General features: G+C 41.2%; 2 protein-coding genes across 4 annotated transcripts; both read left to right on the top strand.

The window, feature by feature from the left end:
- Window positions 1–45: 45 nt before the first annotated feature.
- Window positions 46–7,019, top strand: LOC105354221 (sodium/potassium/calcium exchanger 1-like). Of its 2 annotated transcripts, none has more exons than XM_020704038.2 (7): window positions 46–94; window positions 983–1,888; window positions 4,146–4,208; window positions 5,934–6,020; window positions 6,097–6,181; window positions 6,272–6,429; window positions 6,525–7,019. In XM_020704038.2, exons 2-6 carry the CDS (start codon window positions 1,373–1,375, stop codon window positions 6,334–6,336), a joined length of 816 nt encoding a protein of 271 aa, XP_020559697.1. In that variant the 5' UTR covers window positions 46–94; window positions 983–1,372; the 3' UTR covers window positions 6,337–6,429; window positions 6,525–7,019. The 2 variants fall into 2 exon arrangements, with proteins under 2 accessions (XP_020559697.1, XP_020559696.1); XM_020704037.2 differs by lacking the exon at window positions 46–94 and adding an exon at window positions 335–690.
- A 4,472-nt stretch (window positions 7,020–11,491) lies between these two features.
- LOC101172077 (sodium/potassium/calcium exchanger 1) lies at window positions 11,492–19,509 on the top strand. 2 transcript variants are annotated; one of them, XM_011476092.3, is made up of 10 exons: window positions 11,505–11,716; window positions 12,005–13,237; window positions 14,026–14,085; window positions 14,352–14,460; window positions 16,309–16,389; window positions 17,341–17,429; window positions 17,617–17,877; window positions 17,954–18,043; window positions 18,178–18,344; window positions 18,971–19,509. In XM_011476092.3, the coding sequence occupies exons 2-10, from the start codon at window positions 12,167–12,169 to the stop codon at window positions 19,218–19,220; spliced, it is 2,178 nt and encodes a 725-aa protein (XP_011474394.1). In that variant the 5' UTR covers window positions 11,505–11,716; window positions 12,005–12,166; the 3' UTR covers window positions 19,221–19,509. The 2 variants fall into 2 exon arrangements, with proteins under 2 accessions (XP_020559695.1, XP_011474394.1); XM_020704036.2 differs by lacking the exon at window positions 16,309–16,389 and having other exon boundaries at window positions 11,492–11,716.
- Window positions 19,510–19,710: the final 201 nt, after the last annotated feature.

Raw genomic sequence — 19,710 nt, 5'->3', positions numbered from 1 at the left:
GATTATGACGCTAAAAATACTAGAAGAAGTGATAGCAAGCGGCAAGTCATTTTCTTCAGAAGGAGCGGCGTATGGACTTTATTTACAACTAAAGGTAAGACGATAATAACGTTTGTGCTTTTTTCTATGCTGCAGTTTGTATATGAAAAAAAACATGTTGAAATTATATTTTAAACAAAACGTTAACTGTTGTCAATCAAATGGTGAATAAGTTACTCAGTTATTTATACTCATGGTTCATATGTTTGTAAATCTGACTGATGACGTCAGTGCCTCACCAGCCATTAACCTCACCGCACGTCACTGATAAATACATACAAAATTTGTCAGGGAACAACAATATATCTATAGCAGCGCCTTTTTCTAGGTTTTGATTGTAGTTGTGAAAATTAGATGAGAGAGTTTTGCTGAAGTTGGCTTCCCAGTCAATTTTTGATTCACCGGACACATTTTTAGATAGATATTTCATCGGTACTGAAGTTCTTAGTTTAAAACTGACTTCATCGTAGATATCTGACCAGATAGGCTATCTAAAAGAACCGGTTTAAACAAAACTTTTCTTCAGTTGATTACAAGTTTAGCGCGCTACATCGCCCCCGACTCATTTTGAATGCCGCCCTCCTACGTCATTGCTTTGACAAAAGGAATCCTCCAAACAGTAACTTTACCTCTACTTCCGCGCTGGTTTACGTAAGTCCCTCAGTTTTATTCTTCAATTATTTAGAATCTTGTTTTATATTTATTTATTTCATGTAAAGTTTGACTTAATGCTTGTATATCTTACATGGTGTAACGAGTTTTCTTGGTTGAATATTTGAGGGCAAAATCATGTTGTTGACATATTTAAGGAGAAATATGACAGTAGTGCCTTTTGATTTTCTTTTCAAATTTCCCCTTAGCCTGAACTATAAAGTCTGTTAAACCGTTACAAACATGTATTCACCTAATAACATACTTTTTTCCTTTCTTTTTATGTTTTCAGAACAGAAAAGATGTCGGTCAGATGTCTGTTTATCGTGTCTGGGGTTTTACTCTGGACCCTTGTCCGTCTGACCATGAGCATCCAGCTGGATTATCTTTTCCCAGAGACTCAGGATGGAGATTTTGGCAAAACCTTCAAAAGAGAGATGGAGGAGGAGATGACTTTTGACTCAGAGTCCACAGATCATGCATATCTTAGGACCCGAGGTGGACATGGCAAAAGTTCTGCTTCTGCATCTCCAGGCATTCATGATGCAAACCTCCAGAACTTTCACACAAAGCTGCCGGATGATTCCAGTACTATGACCGCTCCCACAGTTTCCCCAGATGACGTTCCACATTACAATAGATACCCTGCAGATTTATTTTCTGTTGAACAGCGCAGAAAGGGATGGGTATAATGTACATGTTTGTGTCACTTATAATCATCTGTGATGGGTTCTTTGTTCCTGCCGTTGGTCTAATTATGGAGAAGTTGGCCGTCTCTGATGATGTAGTTGGAGCCACCTTCATGGCTGCTGGAAGATCCTTTCCCAGTGTTCTTTTTAGTCTAGTAACAGTCTTCTTCACAGACAGCAGAGTTAGCTTGGGGGGAGTCTTCGCTTCAGGAGTTTACAGAATTGTGTTTGTGACAGGAATGTGTGCTGGGTTGTCTCCGACAGTTCTTCATCTGAGCTGGTGGCCACTTTTCAGGGACTTGTCATTCTACCTGCTTTACCTCATTTTAGTCGGGCTCTTTTTCTTGGACAATGCTATAAGGTGGTGGGAGAGCGGGGCTCTGGTGGCAGGGTATATTCTGTATGTCACCTTCATGAAGTTTAACACTCAGGCAGAGATGGTGTTCAAGTCTATCCTCCGCAAACTGAAGCCCGTTCAGACAGACAATTCAGCTGAAGCCTCCCCTAAGGTGAGCAGGAATCACCCCTTTAGGGATTTTTGTGCCTTTTAACCCTTGTGCTATCTTAGATGACCCCACCCTTCCATTGACATGTTATTCCTACCATGACAAAAGTGGACAAAGGTGGATAAAGGTGGAAAAATTTCATGTAATCCATGGACACCAGTGAAGATCACAAATCATTGAAGAAAAACGGTTCAGCGCACTGTCTAGTGGGTCTAGATGACCCAACTCCCAATGGTAAAGTGCCTAGGATAGCACAAGGGTTAATCTAAAATGTCCCATTGATTTATGATCAAAACTCTTTAAAATTTCTCAGGATCTTTTTTTAGAGGGAAATGTGTGGAACTGGCTGAACAAACAATAATCCAACACGTTAATTGAAGGGCTGGTGCATGGGGGCTCAGTGGTCAGCGCTCTTGCCTCTTGCCTGGTCCAGTCTGGTCCAGACCTTTCTGTGTGGAGTTTGCGTGTTCTTCCAGTGCATGCGGGGGCTGTCTCCAGGGACTCTAGGTTCCTCCAACAGTCCAAAAACATGCTTCATTGGTTGATTGATGACTCTACATCCATGGTCTCAGGCGGTTGAGCAGGTCGCCCAAAGATCGAAGGGTCGGCTGTTTGATCCCTGTTCCCCCAGCCAACTGTTGCTGTGTCGTTGGGCAAGGCACTTCCCCCTCCTTGTGCAGGAATGTCCCGGTGATGGTCAGAGGTGCCGTAGGTGCGTACTGGCAGCCATACCTCTGTCAGTCTGCCCCAGGGCAGCTGTGACTACATCAGTAGTGACCATCACCAAGTGTGAATGAATAATGAACACCTTGTAAGCGCTTTGAGCATCCATTATTATTATTATTATTATTATTGTTGTGTCTAGGAGTGACTGTGAGTGTGTGTGATTGTGTGGCCCTGCAACAGCCTGCCTGGTGACTGGTCTATGGTTTGCCCGACCTGCCCACAACAGTAGCTGGGTTAGGCTCTGGCAGTCCTGTGACTCAGAAAGGGGTAAAACGGGTTAAAAAAAAAAGGATGAATTGAAATTATGGGAGGACAACAAAGAAAGAACAGAATGAAAAAGAAGAAAAATACTACTGCAGTTCTGTCATCAGCAGAAGTGTGTTTCTAGCATTTTTAAATACCCTCTCTGATCATCTTTTGATCTATTTTCAAAGCATTCCCAGTGGTCGTTAATTCTGATTAGCCAAAATCAGAAATCTGTGTTATTCTTGGACATAGTTTCTGCAGAGCGGCAGTTGCTCATTAGAAGTTTGCCACTTGCGTTTTGGGCAGGACCACTGGCGTTGATCAGGGAGCTTGTGGCCCCGCCCAGTATTTTTTTTAACTGCATTTTTACATCTGCTCCTGTTTTAAAATAATTTAAATAAAGAAATACTAAGAAATGCAATTGTGAGCTTAATTTCTTTGAATTTGTCCTCCATCAGAAAAATGCTACAAGAACATTTTAAAAACACCAACAACATTTTTCATGAAAGTGGGTCTCAGGTTTTTAAGGACATTTTAATAAAGAATTAATAGACTTGTAAATGCACACATGAAATGTCTGTAAACAAAGTGAAAATCAAATTTTTGTTATATTTATATAGCAAATCAACATAAAACAAACGGAAAAACAAACTGACTATTTTTAAGTTCCAATATTAATACAAACACAATGAAAGGCAGTAAAAATGTCAAAAATCACTATAAAGAAAAGGTACAGTATTTTCTAAAGTAAAAAAAAAAAGAACAATATTATACAATAATGTCATGTTATTACAGAATGACACGTTTAAGTAGTTCAACCTTTTCAGGAAAAAAAAGGCTTTTCTCTTTGTCTTAACTATGATTTCCTACTTTTATTGATTAAAATACAATCTGTGTGACCTAAAAACTTTAGCATTGTCGACCAAAATTGGATTTAAAATAAAAAAAAATCCATGTTTATTTGAATTGTAAATCAAACCTGTGATACAAATCCAAAATAGATGAAAGTTTTTGGACTAAAGCTGCTGTTACCTCACCTTGCTGGCATGTTTTATAACCTCAATTTCAAGATACAATGTACAATTGAAAACCTCACAAATACTAAGAGAATTTTAGCACTTCAGACTAATATTGATTTGAATAATTCTCTTTTTGCACAGTAAACATGTAAGATAAAAAAAAAGTAAAAGAAAAGAGTAAAATCTTTAGGGTATGATCAGTTTCTTTGAAGATTGTAAAGGTGTCTTTATAGCGTTGACAATTTTATTGGATTTTGATTCTCTTTTAGGTAAATGCAGATGTGCTTCTGGGAGAAGATGGTCCAGAAGCATCCCGCTCCTTGCAGTGGTCTGACACAATCAATCAATCAATCAATCAATTTATTATTTGTATAGCACTTATAAAAGCCAAGGCAACCAAAGTGCTTAACATAAAATCAACTAAAATCACAAACAATACGATGCAATAAAGAAACAATAGGAATAAAACAATAAAATCAATTGAACAATTAAAGCAATAAAACAATAAAAGAATAAGATTAATAAAATGAACAATGAACAAGCTGGCCCACTAGATATGCTCACTGGAGTTAAAAGCCTGAGTAAAAAGATGTGTTTTTAAAAGAGTCTTAAAATTACTGACAGTTCTGGCAGACCTCACAGAAAAAGGGAGAGCATTCCAGAGTTTAGGACCTGCAACTGAAAAGGCTCTGTCTCCCCGAGTCACAAGCCGAGTCCTGGGAACCGCTAAAAGCATTTGATCTTCAGACCTAAGGACTCGACAAGGACGATAAACATGCAGAAGCTCAGAAAGATACTGAGGTGCCAGACCATTCAGACATTTAAAAACCAAAAGCAAAATCTTAAAAGTAATTCTAAAAGACACAGGCAGCCAATGAAGTGAGCGTAATATCGGTGTTATATGCTCACACCGTCTGGTCCCCGTTAACAGGCGGGCCGCTGAATTTTGAACCAGCTGGAGGCGGCGGAGCAGAGACTGATCTATACCACTGTACAGAGAGTTACAGTAGTCCAGTCTGGAAAAGATCAAAGCATGAATCACTTGTTGCAAAGCGTGAGGAGGAAGATATGGCTTGACTTTGCTAATTAGCCTCAAGTGATAAAAACTAGACTGGACTACAACACTGACCTGCCTGTCAAATTTAAAATGTCTGTCAAGGTTTACCCCAAGATCTCTAATGAATGGAGCATCTGAAGGGTCCAGGGGGCCAACAGCACTACAGCAGCCTGTCAGCAGGTCAGTCTTTCCAAAGACAAACACCTCTGTCTTGTTTTCATTTAGACAGAGGAAGTTAAGCTCCATCCAAGACTTGATGTCTGCTAAGCAGTTCTGCAATCTGTCGAGAACATCCGCTCCTCCAGATTTTAGGGGAAGATAGATCTGGATGTCATCTGCGTAGCAGTGGAATGACACGTTATATTTCCTAAAAATGGACCCCAGTGGCAGCAGATAAAGTGAGAATAAAAGTGGGCCTAAAACTGAGCCCTGGGGTACACCATATTTGAGCGGAGCCTCTGAAGAAGAGCACTGTCCTAGTTGGACAGAAAAACTCCTGCCACATAAATATGAACTGAACCAACTGAGTGCTGTGCCCTTCACACCGACAGAGTGCTCCAGTCGGGATAATAAAACACTGTGATCCACTGTGTCGAAAGCAGCAGAGAGATCTAAAAGAATTAAAACAGTGGAGGCCCCAGAATCAGCAGCTAGAAGCAGGTCGTTACACACCCTGAGGAGAGCCGTTTCAGTGCTGTGGCAGGATTTAAAACCTGACTGAAACTTCTCGAAGATATCATAATTTGTTAGATGCTCCTGCAGTTGTAGATAAACCACCTTCTCTAAAATTTTTGAAAGAAAAGACAACTTGGAGATCGGCCTAAAGTTTGATAGAACATTGGGATCCAAGTTGTGCTTTTTCAAAAGGGGGTGCACAACAGCATGTTTAAAAGCAGCTGGCACACACCCCGAGACAAGAGAGGAGTTAAGGAGACCAACTATCCAGGGGCCAATGGTATCAAAGACCTCCTTCAGGAGTCTGGCCCGCTTACACCGGGTGGACACCCGGTGTAAGCGGGCCATCTACCTCTTCCTGTTGCAGATCAAGCTGCCACTGTGGCTCACCATTCCCGATGTCCGAACCCGGGTAAGACTTGCATGTGAACTGTCCTCAAAGTGCAATTTTGGGCTTTTATTGGCATGTTCCTGTGATTCTTTTAAAGAAATATAGAAGATGCGGTGACCTTCCTGGTTTCCATTATTTGGATTTGTGTTTTCTCCTATTTCACACATTGGTGGACCTATCAGGTTAGATATTTCTTGCAACAAAGTCTGTCACAAAAAAAATACTGAATCCTATAATTTAAAGTTGAACTGAAAACTGGTTCCTTTTTGTAGATTGGAGAAACTGCAGAAGGCTTGCAATTTATGGGGATTTTGATCTTGATTATATGCAGCCCTGACCTTATTACCAGTGTAATTGTGACTCGCAAAGGCCTGGGGAACATGGCTGTATCCAGCAGTATAGGCAGTAGCATCTTCAGCATGACTGTGAGGTGAGCGTTCGCTGAACTTCTAAAACAAAAAGCACCGGAGGACATAAACGTGAAACCTCCAACATTTCCTCTTTTTTGTTTGTTCATTCCTGAAGTCTCCCGCTGCCAATGCTGCTGTACTCCTTGAGCCACGGTTTTGCTCCTGCAGGTGTCAGCTCCAAAGGGATCTTTTGCAGCATGATGCTACTCGTCCTCATGCTCGTCTTGGCCATCGTCTCCATTATATCCTGCAAGTGGAAGATGAATAAAGCTTTGGGTGCCAGCTTGGTCCTGCTTTACATCATTTTTGTGGTCACAAGCATTCTTTTCGTCCTTGGCATCATTGTCTGTCCCTTATTCTAGATGAGAGGAATTCAACTTTTGCTTTAGCAAAAAAAGTTCCTGTTATTCTGATATTTGATACCTTATTTTAATGCACACAAGGACATTTTTGGTCAGTTTACACCTTAGATTTATTAACAAAAGTTGCTTTTTCTTGTGTAAGAGTTTGTACAAGTATACCACACCTCCCTCTATTTATTACAGATATTGCACACTCTAGTCTTTTGATGTAGAGTTTTAAGTGATCTTTTAATAATGATTATGCTATTTTTGGCCTATATATATGTATACATATATATATGTATATAAAAATAAAAACGCCCCTCTCACCCTCCGCGGGTGGTTTCTCCTCCAAGCTCGGGTCCTCTACCAGAGGCCTGGGAGCTTGAGGGTCCTGCGCAGTATCTTAGCTGTTCCTAGCACTGCGCTTTTCTGGACTGAGAGGTCTGATGTCTTTCCAGGTATCTGCTGTAGCCACTCCTCCAGCTTGGGGGTTACTGCCCCAAGTGTCCCAATTACTACAGGCACCACTGTCACCTTCACTTTCCAGGTTTTCTCCAGTTCTTCTCTGAGTCCCTGGTATTTCTCCAGTTTCTCATGTTCCTTCTTCCTGATGTTCCCATCGCTTGGCACTGCCACATCCACCACAACGGCTTTCCTCTGTTCTTTATCCACCACTACAATGTCTGGTTGGTTCGACATTACCATCCTATCAGTCTGGATCTGGAAGTCCCACAGGATCTTTGCCCTCTCATTCTCTACCACCTTCGGAGGTGTTTCCCATTTTGACCTTGGGGTTTCCAGTCCATATTCTGCACACATGTTCCTGTATATTATTCCAGCCACTTGATTGTGGCGCTCCATGTATGCTTTACCTGCCAGCATCTTACATCCTGCAGTTATGTGCTGGATTGTTTCAGGCGCCTCTTTGCACAGCCTACACCTTGGGTCTTGTCTGGTGTGGTAGATCTGAGCCTCTATCGCTCTGGTGCTCAGGGCTTGTTCCTGAGCTGCCAGGATGAGCGCTTCAGTGCTGTCCTGTAGGCCAGCCCTTTCTAGCCATTGGTAGGACTTCTTGATATCAGCCACTTCAGTTATGGTCCGGTGGTACATCCCATGCAGGGGTTTGTCTTCCCATGAGGATCTGTCCTCCAGCACTGTATCCTCTGCTCTCCATTGCCTGAGGCATTCACTGAGCACACTGTCAGTTGGGGCCTTGAGCTTGATGTACTCATGCATCTTGGATGTTTCATCCTGGATAGTGGCTTCTACGCTCACTAGTCCTCGGCCTCCTTCCTTGCGGCTCGCATACAGTCTCAGGGTGCTGGATTTGGGGTGGAACCCTCCATGCATGGTGAGGAGCTTTCGTGTTTTAACATCCGTGGTCTGTATCTCTTCCTTTGGCCATCTTATTATTCCTGCAGGGTATCTGATAACTGGCAGTGCGTAGCTGTTTATTGCCCGGGCCTTATTTTTGCCATTGAGCTGGCTTCTCAGGACTTGCCTCACTCGTTGTAGGTATTTAGCTGTTGCAGCTTTCCTTGTTGCCTGCTCAAGGTTGCCATTTGCCTGTGGAATTCCAAGGTACTTGTAGCTGTCCTCAATGTCTGCTATTGTTCCTTCTGGGAGTGAGACCCCTCCTGTGTGGACTACCTTGCCTCTTTTTGTCACCATCCGGCTGCATTTCTCGAGCCCGAATGACATCCCAATGTCAGTACTGTAGATCCTGGTGGTGTGGATCAGGGAGTCAATGTCACGCTCGCTCTTTGTATATAGCTTGATGTCATCCATGTAGAGGAGGTGACTGATGTTGGCCCCATTTCTGAGTCGGTATCCATAGCCAGTCTTGTTGATTATTTGGCTGAGGGGGTTCAGACCTATGCAGAACAGCAGTGGGGACAGAGCATCACCTTGGTATATCCCACATTTGATGGACACTTGTGCAAGTGGCTTCCCATTGGCTTCAAGGGTGGTTTTCCACAGCTTCATTGAGTTTCCTATGAAGGCTCTTAGAGTCCTGTTGATGTTGTACAGCTCCAAGCATTCAGTGATCCATGTGTGTGGCATTGAGTCATAGGCCTTCTTGTAATCAATCCAGGCTGTGCACAGGTTGGTGTGTCGTGACTTGCAGTCTTGAGCGACTGTTCTGTCAACCAGGAGTTGGTGTTTGGCTCCTCTGGAGTCTCTACCAATGCCCTTCTGTGTGTTGCTCATGAATTGATCCATGTGCCTATTTATCTTAGTTGCAATGATGCCAGACATGAGCTTCCATGTTGTGGAGAGACAGGTTATTGGCCGGTAGTTGGATGGGACTGCACCCTTTAAGGGATCCTTCTGGATCAGGATTGTTCGCCCTTCCGTTAGCCATTCGGGGTGAGTCCCATCTCTTAGCAGCTGGTTCATTTGTGCTGCCAGGCGCTCGTGGAGTGCGGTAAGCTTCTTTAGCCAGTAGGCATGTATCATGTCAGGGCCTGGTGCTGTCCAGTTCTTCATACCTGAGACTCTTTCTTGGATGTCTGCCACTGTGATGGTTACTGGATTCTGTTCAGGGAGGTTGCTATGTTCTTTTCTCAGAGAGACCAGCCACTGGGCATTGCTGTTATGTGCTGTCTCTTTCTCCCATATACTTTTCCAGTACTGTTCAGTTTCCAGCCTTGGGGGGTCTGCTCGGCTGTTTTGACCCTGCCACTGAGCGTACACTTTTGCAGGTTGAGTTGCGAAGAGCCTGTTTATTCGTCTGGCTTCATTGTCTCTTGTGTACCTCTTTAGGCGGCTGCTCAAGGCTAGGAGCCTTTGTTTGGCAGTTTCCAGTGCTTCAGGTATGGGCATCTGGCTGTATCTCTTAGGTACTTGCTTTCTCATTGTACCTCTTTGAGCCTCTGTCAGCCTACTCACATCCTTCCGAGTTGCCTTGATTTTAGCCTCTAACCGTTGCTTCCATGGTGGGTACTGTTTTCTTCCATGGTTGCTCTTATAGCCAAGCATCTCAAGGATCACTGTTGCTGAAGTGTAAACCAGTTCATTGGTTTCTGTGATGGTTGTGGTAGGAATTGCCCTCAATGCTTCATTCACAGTTTCCAGTAGACTTTCAGGCGGTACATCACTTAACCGTTGTAGCTGGTGTCGGGGTTGCCTAGTCTTCATTGTAGACATGATCTTGTCTTTCAGGTCACTTGCTGCCTCGCTCAGCGGAATTGTGGTTGTTGGGGCTGTGTACCCAATCTCAGGGTGGGAGTGTGGTATAACCTCCTCTCTGACCTGTTCTGGCTCTCCTGTGGCATTGTATTGTATCGCTTCAATCTCAAGTTGTGATAGGAGTTGCCGTTTGTGGATGTTAGTACGCTGGGCTACCAGTTGTTTGGCAGTTAGCCTTGATTGTGGGTTTCGAAGCATCCATTCTTTCCACATTCTCTGCATGTAACCCCTCTGGGTGGGATTACTCGAGTAGTAGCATTCTAACAGAACCTTGTTTTCACATCTAGTCCATTTCCGTCTTGTTCCAGTAGCCCACTTTCCATCAGGGTGCTCTGGTCCCCCAGCACCTGACGCAGACCTTGTTTGGCCGGGCGACGTCTTAGCCGGCATGACATGTGGTTCATTGTCTCTCATGTTGTGAGGTAGGCATCAGCGTTAAGGGTCTTGCCCAAGGACCCTCACTGGGTGATGTTAATTGCCCGTCATTGTTATGGTAATTGCCTCATTTCCATGGTAATTGCCCCATTTCCGTTGCCATTTTTTCCATTACCATTAATTGTTCATTCCGCCCTGGGAATCGAACCCGGGTTTCCTGCATGACAGTCCTGCACCTTACCAACCGAGCTACCCAGCCGGTACATATATATATATATATATATATATTTAAAACCTGAGTTGTGAGCGGGACCGTTGACGAAGAGCAACCCCGCCCCCCCTTCTCTTAGTTTGTGTGCTCCTGATTTACAATTTGAATAAAGAAATTCTTAGAAAAGCCATTTTGAGCTTAATTTTCTTAACATATGTCCTCCATCATCAATAAGACTCTACAAGAAAATAATAAAAGCACAATTTTCACTGGGGTTGGTCTTTTAGTATAATGTAAACAAATACAGGACTGTATTTTAAACCAGATTATTCTTGTTTTTGTACTGTTTAATACTCATGTCTGTGTAATATTTACTGTTTATTAACCTCTGAGGAATATTTCATTCACTTGTACTCCTGCTTAGGCTCTCCACAATAAACAATCTTTTGATATTTTATTATTTTGTCCCTTTCTTAATGTTTTACTTTAAACGAGAAAGTTCTTTTTCATATAAACACTTAATTCGTTTGAAACCCGGAATTTAGGGGAAAAAAGAGACTTTCACTAAAACTGGAAAATGTGGCTTTAAAAAACACAGCGGATTTTGCTCGTTTGCAGGTGTCAGGTCTCATGACAAGTGCTGTCATGCTGCACGCGTGTGATAGAGTAGTCCTGGCGTTTTACTCATGCTCCCTCATTTACTTTGCAGTTTAGTTTTAAAACTAGTTTGGGAAAATTGACCTCTGGATAATCCTGAGTGACACATATGACGATGTGTTTCATCTGTTCTTATAAAAATGAAGCTTTTTTATTTGCCAAAATAAAAAAAATATGCTTGAACATAATATTTAACTGATTGAATCAGTATAAGTATTGTAAAATATTATTTTCAAGCCTAAACAAGAGTTTTATGTTTTGAGTTGTAAAAGCAAGGAGGACAACAGCTTAAAAAGGAAAATAAATGTTTTGACTGTATCGTGTTTGTCATTACTAAGGTATGCTAACAAAGTGAGAGTGAGACAATGTACCTAATCCTCTTAGACAACTTCAGGTGTTAAGTATTATGCTGATCCATTGTGAAGACTCGTTCTGTGTCCTACATAACCGTCTGGTCATCGAACATACTTTTTCATTATACCTTTGGACATCTCAACACTGAAGATTTTGCAAGAAATAAATACAATGGTAGGTTTGTATTTCAAAAAAATGACTTGTTCTGTTGTCTTTGCATTTGATGAATTGAGTTCTTAACATGGTTCGATATGTTAATGTTATTGAAAGTTCAGTGTTTAATGTTTTCCGCCCTGATATTATCTTTGTCTCTGGTGTTTTCATGATCATGTTGACAGAAAAGCAGCACATTGAAAAGCTTTAACACCTTATAACTGAAAAACGACTGAACATTTTTGATTTTTGTATCAAGTCAAATGACACTGCATCACTTTTTCTGTTTTTTTCTTTAATTTGCCTCAGGAGGGATTTTCCAAATGTTTCATGACATGAATAATGCCATTGAGGTTTTGAAATCCGTTACCCAATGGTCTCCTGCAAGGGAGCGAGCTCGACTCCGTCAAAGCCTGTTTATGCTGCATAACAATTCCACGTAGCCATCGGGAACTCAGCTTGGGAGGAAAAATGCATTATACAAGAAGGAAGAGACTGCAGATGAGCCGGGTCCTGTTTCTCCTCTCGGGAGTGTTCCTCTGCACCCTGTACCAGCTGACCATCAGTGCCCAGCTGTATGAGCCTTTTCCACAGCCTCAGGTTGGCGTGAACATGGAAGGTTCGGCAGAGGGTGTTCAGGAGGCAACATTAAAGCCAGAGGTGCAGACAAGGCCTCCCACCCCACATGGGTTAGAGCCCACAGATGAAACGACAACAGAGATGGACGTGGCATCCCAGACACAGAGAGATATGGACATGGACACATACGTTGTTACCACAGAAACAGCTACGGAGTCAGAAGCATCCACCCCAACAGAATCACCTGCTCTGCCAACAACAAACCGGACTATGGTGAACTGCATCTATGTGGCCCCTGAACCTCCAGCAGAGACGCCTCCCCAAGTTCCAGCTCCTGTTACCACAATTCCTCCAGTTTTGCCTGGAGAAGCTCATGTAAAGGGTGACTACCCAGAAGACATCTTCTCAATTGAAGACCGCAGAAGAGGATGGGTGATCCTCCACATCTTGGGGATGGTGTACATGTTTGTGTCTCTTGCAATCGTCTGTGATGAGTTCTTTGTGCCTGCACTCGGTGTGATCACTTACAAATTAGAAATCTCTGATGACGTAGCAGGAGCCACGTTTATGGCTGCCGGAGGCTCTGCCCCAGAGCTTTTCACCTCTTTGATAGGGGTCTTCATCGCACACAGCAACGTGGGTATCGGCACCATAGTTGGTTCGGCAGTTTTTAACATTTTGTTCGTGATTGGAATGTGCGCCTTGTTTTCCCGAGAGGTGCTTCACCTCACCTGGTGGCCACTTTTTAGAGATGTATCATTCTACATACTTGACCTCATCTTACTGATAATTTTCTTCTTGGATAACGTCATACTGTGGTGGGAGAGCATGATGCTGGTGGCCTGTTACTCTCTCTATGTGGTATTTATGAAGTATAATGTACAACTGGAACGGGCTTTCAAGACTCAACTCCACAAACACAAGATCATTGTGAAAGTTATTGCAGTGGAAGAACCAGAAAAGGTAAGCAGGCCTGATGGCTCACGTTGAGGTTTCTTTTTTCAACTGAATAAAATACTTTGCTGTAGAGTTCAATTTTTACAACATTTAAGGTATCTTTTTCATCACTATTTTAATTTATGCAACAGACTTTTTATTGTCTAGTTTATTCTACATGACAGGTCCTGATACCACCATGCCTGGTACCTGATACCTTTAAAACTCTCAGATTTTGCATGACCTGTGTTTTCATCCATCAATGTATCTTCTGGACCTCTGAATCCCTTATGGGTCAGAGGTTGCTGGAGCGTCTCCCAGCTACTGTTGAGTGAAGGCAGTTTACACCCTAGACAGTTTGCCAGTCAGTTGCAGGTGTTGTGTTAATAAGTGTTTTGCTAAATTTCTTACTCTACCCACAAATATATTACAAAGTTGCTTTGTAAGTGTGAGCAGACCCCTTGGAAAACCGGTTTCCATAAAAGGTTTTCAGAAGACTACAGCTCTCTTCTCATTATTTTGCTCATTGTTGTATTTGACTAATTTCTTCACTTAGAGGAAAGTTAAGTCAATTTTCAAAATTTAACATTTATCTTTTAAAGGTGTAAAGACGATCCAATCACCTTCATAGAATCCCATTATGCCAAAAAACAATGGAAACACTTTTGTTAATATGTAATCAGGACATGACCCTAACATGACAAATATACAACAACAGCAAATGAGCTTGTTTTTCAACTTGACAAAAAGGACATAACTTTTGTCCAGAGTTATCAACTAATACTCATCACTGAACAAAAAATTGTTGTACACAGACAAATGGGAACGTTGAAGAGAATACCCCTCCTGCTCCAGAGGACAAGAATCGGTTAAAGGTAATAATGGAACCAAGTTACCAATTTCCTGTAAAAGAACAGTCGTCTTTTTGTTGTTTTGTCTCCAAATGTTTGGAATTTGTTCATGCTGGGTCCTGACTTGTGTGTCTGCAGTGAGAGCCATGATAGAAGTTCTGGCTCATGCTCAGTCGTCTTTTGAGAAAAACATCCTGTCATCCACAATGAAGTGATTGTCTCTGCAGTGTTTTTGTCTGTGCATAATATAGCTGTCATGACCTTAGCTATATATTTTTTCCTCCCTCCAGTTGAAGCCGTCCCTTCAGCGAGGGGGGAGTTCAGCTTCTTTGCACAACAGCACCATGAGAAATACCATATTCCAACTGATGATTCATACACTGGATCCCCTGGGAAACGGTGAGCATAAATTTCTTGAAAACAACTTTTATAGTTTCCTTCATCCTCTCAATGTAGAATGGATTAGCTTGTGTCCTGTGGGAAGGCATCACTAAGTCCAGATTGATACTAAGTAGATAAATACCCCTCCTCCCCTAGACTAGTGAAGAGTTCATTTGTAGGCTAATGTAACAAAAGACATGCAATCATACAGTCAACCCAGAAAGTTTCAAAATTCTATTATGTGATTTAAAATCCTTTTGGAGCTGGCCAATTTTCTTCTATTTTGAAAATATTTTATGAAACGAACAAATGATTAAGCATTTGTTAATCATTGTTAAGCAGATGATTGAGGTGGACAAAAGACGTCTTCCAGTTTCATGACCTTTAATTTCACTTTCAAGCATCCTTTCATTAAAGCTGTTACTCCACAATAAACTGTACACAATAATCAGCTTCTGAATGAGCCCATCCAATCTGGATCAAGGCTACAATCACTCACTTCATGCTCTCACAGAAAATCTTCTCACGTGGAACCAAAAAAACGTGAGATGAATCAGTGGCTTGACTTGATGTTACTTATCTTCATCTGCACCTCGAGAGGAGGTGATTTTATTTAATTAAAGAAATAAAGAATCCTACATTGCAATGAATCAGATTTCAGTCTTTTATCTATTTTTAAATTTATCATGGAAGCTAGCTAAAAATCTGCCAAGTTTACATCAAACACAGTCTGCAAAACGATACCCTTTAAAGACCCACTCCAAATAAAAGCATGATTTTGGGGTTTTTAACGTGCTCTTGTAGCATTCTTATGATGATGGGCGACATATATAAAGAAAATCAATATTAAAATTGCATTTTGGAACAGTTTTTTATTCTGAATGTTGTGATCAGGAGCAGCTGCTGGAGAAACCGGTATCAGTGACGTACGTGTTACAGTTGGCGGGCCTCAAGCTCACTGCCCCGCTCTATTCCGATGCATCCACTTGTACATGACTAGATCCATGTACATTTTCATTTCCTCCTTTGAGCTGGCATCTAGCTCAAAACTGTACACTTGCTGGCCATTTTTGTTACACTAAAAAGGTTAGGTTGGGATTGTGAGGGGCTGTAAGCCTGCGGGAGAGAGTGTAAACATAGGGATGATGGGAAAGGAGGGGAGGCTCATCAACAGTTCCGTCCACTACCCCGAAGTACATTTCTGATGAAGTCCTGCCACCTTTGAGAAACGATGTCCTAGAAAACAATAATGTTTTTTCAAATTTGGCAAAAAACAGCATAATCAAAAATACAGCACCACTAACGCTGTGATCAAAAGATGACTGGAAAGGGCTCTAAAAAGATTTCATTGATTCAGCTTTGTCTCCTCGTAGAGTTCCTTTCTTTTTGACACTAATGGCACAACTCCATTTTATCTTAAAAACATTTTTCTCCTGTTGCCACACAAAAAGATTACTTGAATGGGACATGGATCCTTAAAGTTGAAATTTCTGTTTGTCTGGGACCATTTAAGGTAACAAAATAAATCCTTTCAGGGAGACTTATTATTTACTCAACAATCTTGAACATATAACTGTGTTGTGCTATTTCTAGTTTCAAAAATCTCTATGCAAAAATGTTGTTTTACGCTAATTTTTTCTTTTAACTGAAAAGGACTTTTAGATATATTGACATTTTCTTTCTTGCCAATGTCATTTTTGTATCAAACTTGTGACTGAAAGTTGCTACAACTTTCTCTTTAGACACCAGTAACTGCTGTTTTTGAATATCTGCTCCCTCATCCGTTTTTTGGTGTAATTCTGTTGGCCTCTGTCATTGTTGTGGATTAGTAACTATTACAGATGCCAGTGTATGCTTGTGTTTTAGGAAAATTTAAGGAAAAGGCTGAGATTCTGACAAGCGTGGCTAGACGGAAATCTGAGCCCAAAACTCAGGACAAAGGTGAAGGTAACCAGCAGGACTTTAACTATCCGTCACCTTTCATTTGATTTTGCAGTCCGACTCAGATTTAAACCACAGTAGTTTACATTTCAAACTTGATAACTTGGTAAAAATAATAGATTTAAAAAAAGTGTATGAGATTCATATCTGACTGGTTTCTGTCTGTACCACACCAAAATAATGACTATCTTTTATGAAAATCTTTAATCTTGGTTGCATGTCTGAAATTGATGACTTATTCTTTTCCTATTCATTTTTTATGTTATTCAATTTTTTTTAAACTATTGTCAATCTGAGCAGTTGTGAGCTGCAATGAACATCTCACAGATTCTCATAAACACAGATTACAGAAGATGTAATGATCACAAATATCTGACTTTCTTTGTAAATGCTAAACCTGTGAAAAACAAAACAAAACACAACAATTTTATTGGTTTGATGATAGAAGGCAAAATATTGAGGAAAGCGATGCCTGTAAGGATTTAGCACTGCTATCTTATACTAAAATTTTTTTTCCAAAAAATGACTTGTTGGAGTCTTAATACTTGATTTTATTTATTAAATTTAGTCCAGTTTAACATTTGTGATCTACCTTGTCAAAGTATGGTAATAAATGTTGGATTAAGATTAGACATGTCTGCCTCTGGGCTTTTTTTAAGATAAATAAACTGGGATAGGCCCAACTAAACAGGGAATTCCATCTAGATAGCTTCCCTTTAACAAAGTAGATTCAGAGATTACCACAGGAAAAGAATCAGTACAAATTTTAAATGTCATATGACTGTTTTGTTGAATACTGCAAGCAATGTGGGAAAAATAACTGACCTTTTTACTTTGTTGTAAAAAGAATATACTGATAAATTATTCACTGACTACTGTGTTGATAGGGAACTATTTTTTGAACCACTAAATTCAACAGAAAAGACATGATGAAAAAGTTAGGGATTTCTCTTACAGACAATCAGAAGAAAACAGACCAGACCAAAGAACAAGAGGCTGCTCCAACCACAGACAAAGAGAAGAAGGAGCAGCAAGATGACAAGAAGGTACTCCGCACCCATGTGCTGATGGCTTTCAAAAAGCCCAGAAGTCAGTCTTTGATACCTGTCTATGTAAGAGTCAATTAACAACGCTGCAACTCTTCAAACAGAAGTGTTTTACTAATTTAGCTGTTCGATGCATCATGTTTGTGCACTTCCACCGTCATCAGTCAAGGAGACGTCTTCATTTCAGGATGATGTGCCAGCAGAGCAGAGGGAGTCTGGGGGCTCAGAAGAATCAGGCAGCGATGAGGAGGATGAAGAGGACGACAGCGACGAGTCTAGTGAAGAGGAGGAGGATGATGATGAGAAGGATGAGGGAGAAGAAGAGGAAAAAGAAGATGAGCCCCTGTCGTTGCAGTGGCCTGACACGCCTAGTAAACAAGCTACCTACCTCTTCTTGTTGCCCATTGTCTTCCCTCTGTGGCTAACTGTTCCTGATGTTCGCAGAGAGGTATGAGGCAGACATCAGCTTTAAAACAAAAACTCTTTTAGTCTAATACCTGATCACGTCTTACTTTAATCCACAGAAATCTAGGAAATTCTTTGCAATCACCTTCCTGGGCTCCATCATGTGGATTGCTATTTTTTCATACCTTATGGTGTGGTGGGCTCATCAGGTCAGTCACAATTAGGCTACAAGTCACTAAAAACATGATTCAATAGGCTGTTTTCCTATGAAATTACTCTAAGACTAACTGTGGAGTCCATTAAAGTTTTTGCAGCTTCTACATATATTGCTTTATCTTTATAGGTTGGAGAGACCATTGGGATCTCTGAGGAGATTATGGGGCTTACAATCCTGGCTGCAGGGACATCCATCCCTGATCTCATTACCAGTGTGATTGTAGCTCGCAAAGGCCTTGGGGACATGGCAGTGTCCAGCTCAGTGGGCAGCAACATCTTTGACATCACTGTGGGGTGAGCGTTTGTAACTTGATTCATCAGGACCATTGACTGTCCATAAGAAACTGGACGGCGTCGCCCATAAAAAATTGCTTAATTCAGGCTCCAACAAAAACCTTCAATCGCTATTTTTTTGCAATGTGGAGGTTGCACTGTTTGGAGCCACACATCATCAGTTAGCAGCGATAGATCTGCATCGATCTTGGTCAGTGTTTCTACAGCCAATCAGGATTAAGCTTGTAGGAGGTCCACACTCTTACCACTTGAAACAGACTCTGGAGAATCTGTAAATCAAACGTTTCGAAAGTTAAATGAAGTTAAACGTGGGGGCCTGCAGGAACAACATACTTTTATTGAGGAATCTGATTGGCCAGTTTAGAACTTCCTAGCAAGAATATGTTAGGAAAAGGTAGCAGAGCAAGAATGGTTATTCTGACAAATAGAATGACTTACTGATAGCTGTTTACATCTCAATACAAGTATATGGAATTGTGCTTCTTCTACTTCCTGTTTTGAATGTATGGAGGGAGGGGCCAGTCAGTCCAGTTCTCATATACAGTCAATGGTTAGGTAAATAGAGTGTTTATAATACCATCTGACTTATTACCTTTTTTTTCTCTTACCGTTGTCTCATTCAAAAGTCTTCCAGTCCCCTGGCTGCTGTACGCGTCCATCCATGGTTTTGGTCCAGTGGCTGTTAGCAGCAATGGACTCTTCTGTGCCATTGTGCTGCTCTTCATCATGCTGCTCTTCGTCATAATCTCCATTGCAGTCTGTAACTGGAGGATGAATAAGGTGCTGGGATTCACTATGTTTCTCTTGTACTTCTTTTTCCTGGTGGTCAGCGTTTTGCTGGAGGATCGAGTCATTATCTGCCCTGTTTCCATCTGAAAAAGGAAGCTGAAACCTTCTCTAAAGCAGACTTTTTCTCTGGTTTTGAACTGAAGCAGGACCCCTCATCTGCAGTAACTTAAGGATCTCATGACTGTGGACCTTGAAACAGTGAAAAGTGTATTGGTACATGATTCTCATTTAATTCCAATTTTTGACATTGAAGTATTTAAAAAAGTATTATAAAGTATTAAACTTGAACAACCCTACAAAGGCTGCAATAATTCACCCTTCCTTCTAATTTCAGCAGTTTTAAGAGGTGATTAAATGTTGACACGTGTTTACATTTTTATATGAGTGATTCTTTGTGAAGATCGAAGTAAGATATACATTTAATGGGGTATCTCCTAGGATTTATAGTCTGTTTAGACAACTTCTCAAAGAACAGTAAATGTTTCATTTTTCAAATATTTCAAGACATTGAACTTTGCTGTTTCACAAGACTGAATAGAAACTATTCAAGCTGCTTTGCATCATTGCCAGTGACATT

The sequence above is a fragment of the Oryzias latipes genome, chromosome 6 (assembly GCF_002234675.1).
Source record: "Oryzias latipes chromosome 6, ASM223467v1".
NCBI lineage: Eukaryota > Metazoa > Chordata > Actinopteri > Beloniformes > Adrianichthyidae > Oryzias > Oryzias latipes.
Note: the sequence above shows the minus strand (reverse complement) of the source record. Positions and strands in the feature narration are given on the sequence as shown.